Source organism: Schistocerca serialis, chromosome 5 (genome assembly GCF_023864345.2).
Source record: "Schistocerca serialis cubense isolate TAMUIC-IGC-003099 chromosome 5, iqSchSeri2.2, whole genome shotgun sequence".
Lineage (NCBI taxonomy): Eukaryota > Metazoa > Arthropoda > Insecta > Orthoptera > Acrididae > Schistocerca > Schistocerca serialis.
Window position 1 is genome coordinate 233457501 of NC_064642.1, and position 13425 is coordinate 233470925.

The 13425-nt window shown below is 41.4% G+C and overlaps 1 protein-coding gene across 1 annotated transcript in view; it reads right to left on the reverse strand.

The window, feature by feature from the left end:
- The window catches only part of LOC126481332 (galactosylgalactosylxylosylprotein 3-beta-glucuronosyltransferase I), a 53531-nt gene extending 48278 nt beyond the window's left edge, over positions 1 to 5253 (reverse strand). Inside the window, exon 1 of the mRNA XM_050105005.1 lies at positions 5024 to 5253. Within this exon, the coding sequence (XP_049960962.1) occupies positions 5024 to 5117 (94 nt within the window). The 5' untranslated portion in view covers positions 5118 to 5253. The remainder of the gene's footprint in view (positions 1 to 5023) is intronic.
- Positions 5254 to 13425: the final 8172 nt, after the last annotated feature.

Consider the following 13425-nt stretch of genomic DNA (forward strand, 5'->3'; position numbering starts at 1 on the left):
CTGACTGGAGGTGTGTAGTGTTTACTTAGGAGCCACGAATTCACCTATTTTGAAATGATTCAAGGTGCTTGGTGCACCAGTGGCCCAACAAGGCACTTAACCCACCATGTGTAGAGGGTGTGTTTCACACTGGATGTGGTTCTGTGACATTTCAGAGGTGCATGAAAGTGAAATTCGGTATTTCCTGCAGCATCCTGGGTGACCAAGTTCTGCTCTTTCTTCTACATCTTCATGATATGCAGTGAGCACTCCACTCTTCAAAGATGACAAAATATGCTCACTAGCCTGCAAGCAAACACTTATGTTTTGACTGGCCTGCTAAATAATCCAATCTTCATGCCACAGGAAATGTCAGCAGGGGGGGGTGAGACATACCAATCGACACATCTACAATCTGGTACTGCTATGCTGTCTAGTCAATGAGAAGCTTCAGTTGGACATGGCACACCTTGCCTAACTGAGCCCACTGTCAGGGTGGAGTTACACTGTCTGTACATCACGGAAAAAAAAAGATATGGTAGGATAATGTCCCCCACCCCTGTTAGCCATGGACCTTGCCATTGGTGGGGAGACCTGCATGCCTCAGCAATACAGATAGCTCTACCGTAGGTGCAACCATAACGGAGGGGTATCTGTTGAGAGGCCAGGCAAATGTATGGTTCCTGAAGAGAGGCAGCAGCCTTTTCAGTAGTTGCAAGACAACAGCTTGAATGATTGACTAATCTGCCCTTGTATCACCATCAACAAAATGGCCTTGCTGTGCTGGTACTGCAAACTGAAAGTAAGGGGAAACTACAGGCTTAATTTTTCTCAAGGGCATGCAGCTCTATTATATGCTTAAATGATAATGGCGTCCACTTGGGTAAAATATTCTGGAGGTAAAATATTCCCCCCATGTGTGGGCAGGGTCTACTCAGGACAACGGCGTTATAAGAAGAAACAAAATTGGCATTCTACAGATCAGAGCGTGGAATGCCAGATCCCTTAATCCGGCAGGTATGTTAGAAAATTTAAAAAGGGAAACGAAAAGGTTGAAGTTAGATGTAGTGAGAATTAGTGAAGTTCAGTGGCAGGAGGAACGGGACTTCTGGTCACGTGATTACAGGGTTATAAATACAAAATCAAATAGGGGTAATGCAGGAGTAGGTATAATAATGAATAAAAATAGGAGTGCGGATAAGCTACTACAAACAGCATAGTGAACGCATTATTGTAGCCAAGACAGGCACGAAGCCCACACCCACCACAGTAGCCCAAGTTTATATGCCAAGTAGCTTCGCAGATGAGGAGGGGGAGATTGGGGAACTGTATGATGACATAAAATAAATTATTCAGGTAGTTAAGGGAGAAGAAAAATTAATAGTCCTGGGGGGACTGGAATTGGATAGTAGGAAAAGGAAGAGAAGGAAAAGTAGTAGGTGAATATGGACTGGGGGGAAGGAATAAAAGAGGAAGCCACCTGGTAGAATTTTGCACAGAGCATAATATAATCATAGCTAACACTTGGTTTAAGAATCATGAAAGATTCACAGTTAACATGTGGTTCATGAAGAAAGGTTGTAAGTGTGAAAGATACCTGGAAACTCTGTAAGGTTTCAGTTGATTATATAATGGTAAGACAGTGATTTCAGTACCAGGTTTTAAATTTTTAAGACATTTCCAATGGCATATGTGGAATCTGACCACAATTTATTGGTTATGAACTGTAGAAACTGCAAAAAGGCAGGAATTTAAGGAGATGGGTCCTAGATAAACAAAGAACTAGAGGTTGTAGAGAGATTCAGAGGGAGCATTAGGGAACGATCTACAAGAACAGGGGAAACGAATGCAGAAGAAGAATGGGTAGCTTTGAGAGATGTGAAGGCAGCAGCAGAAGTACGAAGCATGTATCACTAGGAGGCAAGATAGTTGCTACCTATAGGAAAATTAAAGAGACCTTTCCGAAAGCCTTAAGTCAAAACAAAGTCCCGGGAGTAGACAACATTCTGTTAGAGGTACTGATAGCCTTGGGTGAGCCAGCCATGACTAAACTCTTCCATCTGGTGAGCAAGATGTCTAAGACAGGTGAAATACCCTCATACTTCAAGAACAATATTATAATACCAATTCCAAAGAAAGCAGGTGTTGACAGGTGTGAAATTTCCAAACTATCAGTTTAATAAGTCATGGCTGCAAAATACTAATATGAATACTTTACAGAAGAATGAGAAAACTCTTAGAAGACAACATCGGGAAGATCAGTTTGGATTCTGGAGAACTGTAGGAACATAAGAGGCAATACTCATCATACGACTTCTCAGAGAAAATAGGTTAAGGAAAGGCAAACCCATGTTTACAGAATTTTTAGACTTAGAGCAAGCTTTTGACAATGTTTACTGGAATACTCTCTTTCAAATTCTAAAGGTGGCAGCAGTAAAATACAGGGAACGAAAGACTATTTACAATTTGTACAGAAACCAGAAGACAGAGTTGAGGGGCACAAAAGGGAATCGGTGGTTGAGAAGGGAGTGAGATAAGATTGTAGGCTATCCCTGATGTTATTCAATTTGTATATTGGACATGCAATGAAGGACACAAAAGAAAAAATTGGAATAGGAATTAAATTCCAGGGAGAAGGAATGAAAACTCTGAGGTTAGCCGATGACATTGCAATTCTGTCAGAGACAGCAAAGGACTTGGAAGAGCAGTTGAACAGAATGGACAGTGTCTTGAAAGGAGGGTATAAGATGAACAACAAAAGCAACGTTAGCATAATGGAGTGTATTCTAATTAAATCAGGTGATGCTGAGGGAATTAGATTAGGAAATGAGACACTAAACAGTAAATGAGTTTTGCTATTTGGGCAGCAAAATAACAGATGACGGTCGAAGTAGGGAGGATATAAAATGTAGATTGGCAGTGACAAGGGAAGTGTTTCTGAAGAATAATAATTTGTTAACACTGAATATATTTTTACGTGTCAGGATGTCCTTTCTGAAAGTATTTGTATGGAGTGCAGCCATACGTGGAAGTGAAACGTGGACAATAAACAGATTAGACAAGGAGAGGGTAAAAGCTTTTGAAACTTTTTGCTACAGAAGAATGCTGAATATTAGATGGGTAGATCATGTAACTAATGAGAAGGTACTGAACAGAACTGGGGAGAAGAGAAATTCATGGCACAACCTGACTAGAAGAAGGAATCAGTTGGTAGGACACATTCTGAGACATCAAGCAGTCACTGACTTAGTACTGGACAGAAGCATAGGGGGTAAAAATCTTAGAGGGAGACCAATAGATGAGTACATTAGACAGTCAGAAGGCTGAAGGTTGCAGGTTGCAGTAGTTACTTGGAGATGAAAAGGTTTCCACAGGACAGTAGTATGGAGAGCCACATCAAACCAATCTTTCGATTAAAAACAACAACAGCAGCAGCAAGATACATGTAACTGCCCATTATTATTACTAATGCTTTTAAAATTTTTTCACTATAGAGTACATGTCCAACAATAGGCCTACACATACAACATGAATGGCATTACTATGAAAAACTAATAGTTAGGACAGTTTTTAAATTCTGTTATTGTACAAATAGTCTTTTTCATGCAGGGTATATAAACACACTTTGTGACAACATATGCTTGTGATGGAAACATAATTGCAAACCCATGTATGTGTAACAAAAACAGACACTGGCAGCAGGTGAATTATTGCTGTTACTTAAACTATTCCTTGCTATACACATTAAAAATATAATCTTAAATGGTGTTCTCATACCACACATCCCTAAATAGTAAGATTTCATTGCAACACTACTGTTGAAACAAGACTGTATACTCTGCTTGTGAATTTTCATTATTGAGGTATGGTACATTTTACGTTCACAAAACAACGGGCAATTTTAAGAACAATGACACGAGCAAGCGACAAGAAACCATGCGAACTCTTCTCTAATGGTTTAAAAATCCTACCCCTTCCCTGCATTTATATATCAGACATAGTTACGCACACACTTTTACTCAAAACAAAACTGTCCACGATCACAGTAACAGGTCAAACAGTGACATGCATGTTAGTCATTGCAACACCACACTGCACCAAAAATGTGCATATCAGGCAGGAACAAAACTAAACAACATGTTATGCGCGCGCACACAGAATCTGCATATTTTATCAGGATTTTGGTGAGTTTTTGGCTTAATGCTACAAGAGTGCAGTTCACAACAGTTTGGAGGGTATGGACGCAGATGATAGCAAAGATGTGGCCTACTTATAACTCAGCACGAAACGATTTTTAGTAAGAGTAATACTAAAAAATGTTTACATTTGACCGGCTTTAAATGCAAATACAATTAAATGAATATAAAATGCATGGGCTATGTTGCATAGGTTCGATTCTAGGCCTCATCATAAGATGAAGTATAATCCGATACGACCAATAAAAAAAAAAATGAAAACTTTTGACACCTATCCAGCAGAAGCTAGTAATCGCCATTGGAAAGTAATGTAAAAAATACATTCACTCATCGTGTTCCGTGGTCCATCACGAAGAACTACCACCGAACGAGCAAAGATACACAACATAGAGAATCAACAGTGAGAAAAATTCTGCACGGTGTATTAACACTTACGTATCACCAAACTGCTAGCACTGTTTCTGTTTACACAGTATACAATGAACTCTGTAACAGTAGCCAAAGGGGTGCCCCCTTCTTAATAAGTTATATATATGTAAATTTACTACTGCTTGCTTAAAATTTACACTGATAAAAATGATATTTATCACAGAACTGCGGTTAGTTACATGCTATAGGCATAGGAATCTCTTTTAAAGGAGCATTATCAAATGTCATTTCCTTAGGAAGCGTTTAGATCAGAATGGAAGCGTCCAATTAAATATGAGCACAACCGGCAAAGGTTTTTACCACATTGCCTTGTTTCCAATGAAATGAATACTTAATTTAATTCTGGCTGGAACACAAACACTTTAATACAACATAATTTCCTTACGACCGCTACAACGGATCGTGTCTGAAATACATACCTCTACTACCGCTTCCAATGAAATATAGTACGAAGGCAAAGCACGCTATGCCTGTTAATATCCTCCATGCCCGCTGCTTTAGGCGGGATGTCATGACACAATTACAAGAGCCTGTACCAATGATTTTCACATAAAATTATTGTTTGTACCACAACCTCCACATGACACTTCCTCACCCACCTCCTCCGCTGTCGAGCCTGCACTGACTGGTGACTACTGAAGCTAGTGTCTCTGGAAAAACCAGCTGCTGAGTATGCGCGTCAAGTTTCTGCGCGTGCCCACAGATGCTGCATTACCACGGTGAGCATAGATGATATGTACACGCACACGCGCACACACACTTTTTTGTCTAGCACCTGACATGCAACAATCCACGGAGTTGATCCCTCACGAAAAGAACCGAAGTTGTTTAAACGTCTATGTGCTTGCTGTAATTAATCTAATCTTATCCTCACGATTCCTATTGGAGCGATACGAAGGGCGTTGTAGTTTATTTCTAGAGTTATAATTTAAAGCCGCTTCTTGAAACTTTGTTAGTCGACTTTTCTCGGGGTAGTTTCCATCTATCTTCAAGAGACTGCCAGTTCATTTTTTTCAACATCTCAGTGACAATCTCCTGCGGGTCAAACGAACCTGTGACTATTCGTGCTACCCTTCTCTGTATATGTCCTGTCAGTACTATGTGGTACAGTGCCACAGATAAGCAGTATTCTGGGATAGGTCGCGCGAGTGATTTGTAAGCAAGACCCTTTGTAGGCTGACTGCATTCCCCTAGTATTCCACCAATAAACCGAAGTCTGTACCGACGACTCAGCCTATTTGATTGTTCTGCTTCATATCCGCATTAAGCGTTACACCCATATATTTGTTGAGCTTACTGATTCCAGCTGTGACTCACTAATATTCAGCAGACGCGTTGTTCTGAAGGTAGCTGCCTGAAACCTAGTGGCGCACGTGGTCTATTTTGTAATTACCAATCGAGTGTGTAATTTTCGTTGCCGTCGCGTTAAATTTTTGAAATGTGGTAAAAGTGTGAAGATTTTCTCCTTTTTGAACTAAGTCAGTACCATCATAAATAAATGAATGAAGTTCAGAATACGGAAGAAGTTATGATTATAACAAGAATCCGAGGAAATAATGCACTGTACCTCAGGCACCTCCAGTAGAGTTAAATGGTATCGGTCCAAGATTAAGGCGCATTTTTTAAAATATTTGTGTAGTTTGCATGCAAATAGTTCAAACAGGAGCGCAATTTAAAGTGCCACGAAAGAAACGCACTTCCATTGAAGACTAATTGTATCAACATTAAATGTCCAAACTGCGATATTTTGGTCCTTTCGAAGAAATGCTATTATGATCACTTATCAAATGAAACATGACGCGTCACTCGCATTTGAAGAGACTGAATTTGCATCTTTCCAGGAATTCAGTGACTGGAAGCAGCACATTGAGAGAAACTTATTGTCACTTTACGTTAAAAAGCGTGGGTCTTATTGTACTTCGCATGATGCCACAAGTCATTTGTATGTCACTGTTCAGTGCCACATAGAAACCCAAGGGATTAACACAGTAGGAGGTCTCTGTCCTTACAACATCGAAGCTTTACAATGGAAAACCCAGGAGAATTGCTTTAATTTAATCCTCCTATCACTGAAAAGATGAGTGAAATAAGTGTTAGGGTTAGTGGTGTTGAGAAACAGCTGAAATCTTTAAAACTGAACGAAGCTCCAGGGCCCAATGGAATCTCTATCAGATCCTAAACTGAAATCGTGACTAAGTTAGCCCCTGTTCTAACTGTAATCTATTGTAGATTCATCGAACAAAACACCGAGGCCAGTAGCTGGAAGAAAGAACAGGTCATACCCGTTTGCAAGAAGGCTGGTAGAAGTGATTCACAAAACTACCGACCAATATCTTTGACATACATTTTTTCTAGAAACTTAGAACAAATTCTGAGCTCGCAAGTGAGAGATAATGAGGTATCTCGATGCCAAGCAGCATAGATTCCGAAAACATCGATCATACGAAACCTAACTTTCACTTTCTTTACATGACATATTGAAAGCTTTGGACCAAGGCATTCCGGTAGATGCAATATTTCTTGATTTCCAAAAAACATGTGACTCAGTACCACATCTACGCTTATTCTCGAAAGTACAATGAAATGGGGTATCAAGCTAAATTTGTGATTGGATTGAGGCTTTTGTGGTTGGCAGGTCGCGGCATTTTATCTTGCATGGAGAGTCTTTGACACATGTAAAAGCAATTTCGAGTTGTCCCAGAGAAGTGTTTGGGACACTTGCAGTTCATGTTGTGTATTAATGACCTTGGAGATAATATTAATAGTAATCTGAGACTTTTTTCCAAGCGATATAGTTACCTATAGTGAAGTACTGTCTGAAACATGCTGTGTAAGTATTCAGTCAGCTTTTGATAAAATTTTAAAGTGGTGCAAAGGTTGACAACTTGTTTTAAATGTCCAGAAGTGTAAAACTGTGCATTTAAAAACACTTAAAAACTTAGTGTCTTATGACTATCATATTAATGAGTCACAGCTGGAATGAGCCAACTCCTACAAATGCCTGAATGTAACATTTTTAAGGATATGAAGTGGAATGATCACATAGGCTCAACCGTGAGTAAAACTGGAGGTAGACTTCGCTTCATTAGTAGAATACTAGGAAAATGCAATCACTCTACTCTCGCTCATGCGACCCATTATGGAATATTGCTGAAGTGTGTGGGACCCATACGAAATAGGACTAAAAGGGGGGTATTGAATGTATACAGAGATGGGCAGCACAAATGGCAACAGGTTTCTTTCATCCACGAGAGAGTGTCACACGGAAGCTGAAGAAGCTGAATGGGCAGCCTCTTGAAAATCGACGTAAACTCTCTCAAGAAACCCTAGTTGCGAATTTTCAAGAACCGGCTTTAAATGATGACTCTCGGAGTATACTGTAACCTCCACCTTATCGCTCATATAGGGATCGTGAGGACAACATTAGATTAATTACAGCAAACACAGAGACATTTAAAATGCACATGATGACAAAAAAAGATTCATAGAACACTGTTCGATCTAGCACGATGAAATAGGTGAATCAGGACACTAAATTACAGGAATAAGGCAAGCTGTATTTTACCATTCATGATTTACATTGCATTGCAGTAAGTTTTTAAGGTCACACCACAGGGTATACAAAACACAGTCAGAGAGGTCTATTACACTCTGCACAGTACCACACACTTTGACAGCGACACACACGCACACACACACACACACACACACACACATACACACACACACACACCAAATATATTGTTCTATCTTCCGAAATTTGTTCTTGTTCAAGTATTTGGTTAGTAGATCAGCGAATATCTCTCTAACACAACCTATGTCCAGTATTTGGAAGAAAGTATAGGCCAACACCCTTCTACCACAAGGGCAGCAAAAGTGATCCAGTATCTCCATCATCAATCGGTTACAGCATGTTTGAAAACCTTTTTAGCTTGAATGTAATGACACATCTTGAACAGAATGACTTCCTCAATGGCAAGCAGCATAGATACCGACAACAACGGTCATTTGAAACTCAAACTGCACTTCTCTCACATGACACACTGAAAGGCATGGATCAGATTAGTTGCAGTATTTCTTGGATTCCGAAAAGCATTTGACTCAGTACCACACCTATGCTTAGTATCGAAAGTAAGATAGTATGGGACAGCAAGCGAAATTTGTGACTCGATTGAGAATTTATTGGTAGGGAGGACCCAACACTCTATATTGACTTCAGGAAGGCATTTGACATCATCCTGCACTGCCGTTTAGCTAAAAAATACGATCTTACCGCGTATCGGACTATATTTATCACTGTATTCACGACTTCGTTGCAGATAGAACTCAACGCGTCGATCCTAATATATAGGTAATTTCAGAAGTACCCTAAGAAATGTAAATATAGGAAGTGTAATAGGACCATTATTCTTTAGAATATATGAGGCGCGACAATAAAGTAATGAAACTGATTTTCTTTGCAAGATGTGGCAACCCTGCAGGCTTACGTAGGCACAATATCTTTGACCTCGGTCAATAAGCTGCTTCTAGTCCAAGCGGCACATCGATGCAACAACTCAGTCGTGAGTTGTGCTGTAGTAAGTTAACACATGTTTGTGTCTCTCGTCACGGAAATGGAACCGCATAATATTGCGCAACGGTATGCTATTTCTTTTTGCGTTAAGTTGGGTGAAAACGTGACGACAACTTACGGTAAGCTTCAGAAGGCCTTTGGAGAGGAATTATGTCAAGAGCTCAAGATTTTCGTTGGCATAAAAGTTTAGTGAAGACAGAACGAATGCTGAAGATGAAGACTGCAGAGGACGACCATCAACCTCACGGACGGATGTCAACTTGTTCATAAAGAGTGGGTGCCTCCTGGATAAACAGTTAACCAATATTGCTACAAAGAAATTTTAGAAAGACTTCATAAAAGAGTTCTGTGTCCTTGCCAACATGCTGATAATTGGATTTTGCATCGCGATAGTGCACCATCCCATACTGCTCTGTCAGTACAGCAATTTTTAACCTCAAAACAAATTTCAGTACTACCACAGCCACCTTATTCACCAGATATCGCTCTGTGAGACTTATTTATATATCCAAGAGTCAAAACGGTGGTCAAGGGACACCATTTTCAAACAACACAAGATGTCCAAAAAGCTGTGACGAGGGTATTGGAGGATATTACAGAAGATGAGTTGCAGAAATGTTACCATCAATGGCAGAAGCGCTGAAAAAGTGTATGCAATCAGAAGGGAACTACTTTGAAGGAGACAACACTAAACTTGACTAAAACGGTAAACAACTTTTTTTCACATCAGTCTCATTACTTTATTGTCGCACCTCGTATATAAATGGCCCAGGAGAAAACGTCGGAAGCTGCATGAGGTTGTTCACAGATGATGTGGATATCTACATGAAGGTAGTAATGCCAGAAGATGGTAGCGATTTGCAGAAGGGCCTGAAGACGACTAAGGAATGGTGCAGGCACTGACAGTTGACTCTGAATGTAAATAAATGTAATACATTGCGCATACAGAGGAGAAGAAATCTACTACTATACAGCTACACTACTGATAAAAACTGCTGGAAACAGTATATGCCGTAAAATATTTAGGAGTATCTATCCATAATGACTTTAAGTGGAATGAGCAGCCGGCCATTGTTGCCGAGCGGTTCTAGGCGCTTCAGTCTGGAACCGCGCGACTGCTACGGTCGCAGGTTCGAAAAGCAGATGCCAGACTGAGGTTCATAAGAAGAACGTTAAGGAAATGTAATCCATCCACTAAAGGAGTGACATAGAAGGCTCATGTTCAACCGATTCCTGAGTATTCAAAAAATGGTTCAAATGGCCCTGAGCACTATGGGACTTAACATCTGAGGTCATCAGTCCACTAGACTTAGAACTACTTAAACCTAACTAACCTAAGGACATCGCACACATCCATGCCCGAGTCAGGATTTGAAACTGCGACCGTAGCAGCAGCGCGGTTCCGGACTGAAGCGCCTAGAACCGCTCGGTCACAACAGCCGGCTCCTGAGTATTGTTTGTTCATCAATCTGCGACCATTACCCAGTACGACCAATAGAAGAGATGGAGAAGATCCAACGAAGAGCGGTGCGTTTCGTCATTGAATGGTTTAATCAGCGCAAGACCTTTACATAGACGTAAAAAAGCATGATTACCATCCAGTGCGACTACATTACGCCACCATACTGGGAGGGCCTGTATGTGCGCATGGTACCACACTACTGATCGACGTCGGAGCCAACGTCTTGCTGCATTAATAACTTCCCCATCATCCACACACTGCTTCCCGCAGAGTGAATCCTTCATTGGGCCAAAAGATGGAAGCAGGAAAAGTGCGAGATCCAGGCTGTAGGGAGGATGAGGAAGAAATGTCCAATGAAGTTTTGTAAGCTTCTCTCGAGTGTGCAGATTTGTGTGAGACCTTGCGTTGTTGTGGAGAAGGAATTTCGTTTGCCTTTTTGTGGGGACGAACAAGCTGAAGTCGTTTCTTCAATTCCCTAAGAGTGGCTGAGTGCACCGTTAGGGAGGACATCAAACAGAATAACCCTTACAGAGTCCCAGGAGACCGTCGCCATGACTTTACTGGCTGACAGTTTGGCTTTGAATTTTTTCTTCGGAGAAGAGCTGGTGTGGCTCCCCCCCCCCCCCCCCCCACCCCATGGATTGCCGTTTTCTTTCCGGTTCGAAGTGATGAATCCATGTTTCATCGCCTGTGACGATGTTTGATAAGAAATTGACGCCATCAGCCTCGTAAGAGGCAGGCAATTCCTCAAAGATGGCCCTTCGTTGCTCTTAATGGTCTTCTGTTAGGCGGCGAGGAACCCAGCGAGCACACACCTTTGAGTACTCCAACTGGTAGACGAGTGTGTCAGCACTGCTAACAGTGACGTCCAGCTGAACAGCGAGGTGCTAGGTTGTGATCTGTCCATTACTTCGAATGAGAGTGTCCTCACGTTCCAACATTACAGCTGTGTGCGGCCAGCCGGCACGCGGGAGATCGGACAGGATTGCTGTGGTGACAGATGTCTCACCCAACGACTCACCGTGCTTTTGTTCACGGTCAGATCTCTGTAGGCATTCTGCAAGCTCATACGAATATCTGCGATGCTCTGGTTTTCCGCCAAGGGAAACTCATAGAAAGCTCTCTGTTCGGAACGCACCAGAAGCCTACGTGTAGCGCTACCATCTATCGGAACGTCATGAAACTATAGTGGCTGAAGCGGGAATATTCCACGATGTTCCGCAACAAATTCGCATTTCTTCAACCGAAACTGGCCGAGAGAAAAGTGTTGCATTACTTACTGAACTCCCCTCGTATTACTTTCTTCCATACAAATCTCGCGTAATGACCGTAACGAGAAAATCCAAAGTATTAGAGCTATTAGAAAGAATTACCGATTATCATTCTTGCCATGCGCAATTCGCAAATGGAACAGGGAACTGTGTGACTGGATTGAAGAGTTTCTAGCAAACAACACTCAGCATGTGATACTGAACGGAGAGAAGTCTTCAGATGTAAAAGCAGCTTCGGGCGTGCCCAAGGAAGTGTTATAGGACCATTGCCTTTGACGATGTATATAAATAACCTAGTATATTAGGTAGTAAGTTCCATGAGGCTTTTCGTGGATGATACCGTTGTATACAGAAAAGTCGTAACGCTGGAGAACTATAGCGAAATGCAGGAATACCTACAGAGGATCGACGTTTGGTGCAGGTGTTCGCAATTACTTCTATAAAATATCTAGGAGTATGCACACGGAGCAATTTTTAGTGAAACAACAACATAACATTAATCGCGACTAAGGCAAATACCAGACAGAGACTGTTTGGAACAATCATGAGGAAATGTGGTTCATCGACAAAGGAAGTAGCTTACAAAACACTCGTTTGTTCAGTGCTTCAATATTGCCCTGTACCAAATAGGATTGATATCGGAAATGGAGAAGATCCAAAGAAGAGCAGCACATTTCGTGAGATGTTCATTAGTAAGCGCGACATCGTTACGGGGATGCTCAGAACCTCCAGTGGCAGACTCTGAAAGAGAGGCGTTCTACTGTGAAGATCCGAGAGCGCACATTCCTAGAAAGTCAAGCAAGACATTGCTTCCTCCTGCGTATATTTGGCGAAAAGACCATGAAAATAAAATTTGACAGATTCGAGCCCACACAGAAGCTTACCAGCAAATCGTTCTTCCCGCGAACCGAGCGCGAAATGGACAGGAAAAGGGGAAAGTGACACTGATTCACAAAGTACCCTCCGACAGACACCGTGGTTTACGAAATGTAGATGTAGATGACACCCTTCCCAAGTGAATGAGTGCACGCATCCAGGCCAGAGACTGTGCGACGTCTTAGTGCTAATTTTTATTTTTAGTTAGATTTGATACTGTTGTTGTTGCGGTCTTCAGTCCTGGGACTGGTTTGATGCAGCTCTCCATGCTACTCTATCCTGTGCTAGCTTCTTCATCTCCCAGTACCTACTGCAGCCTACATCCTTCTGAATCTGCTTAGTGTATACATCTCTTGGTCTCCCTCTACGATTTTTACCCTACATGCTGCCCTCCAGTACTAAATTGGTGATCCCTTGATGCCTCAGAACATGTCCTACCAACCGATCCATTCTTCTAGTCAAGTTCTGCCACAAACTCCTCTTCTCCCCAATTCTATTCAATACCTCTTCATTAATTATGTGATCTACCCATATAATCTTCAGCATTCTTCTGTAGCACCACATTTCAAAAGCTTCTATTCTCTTCTTGTCCAAACTATTTATCGTCCATGTTTCACTTCCACACAAATACTTTCAGAA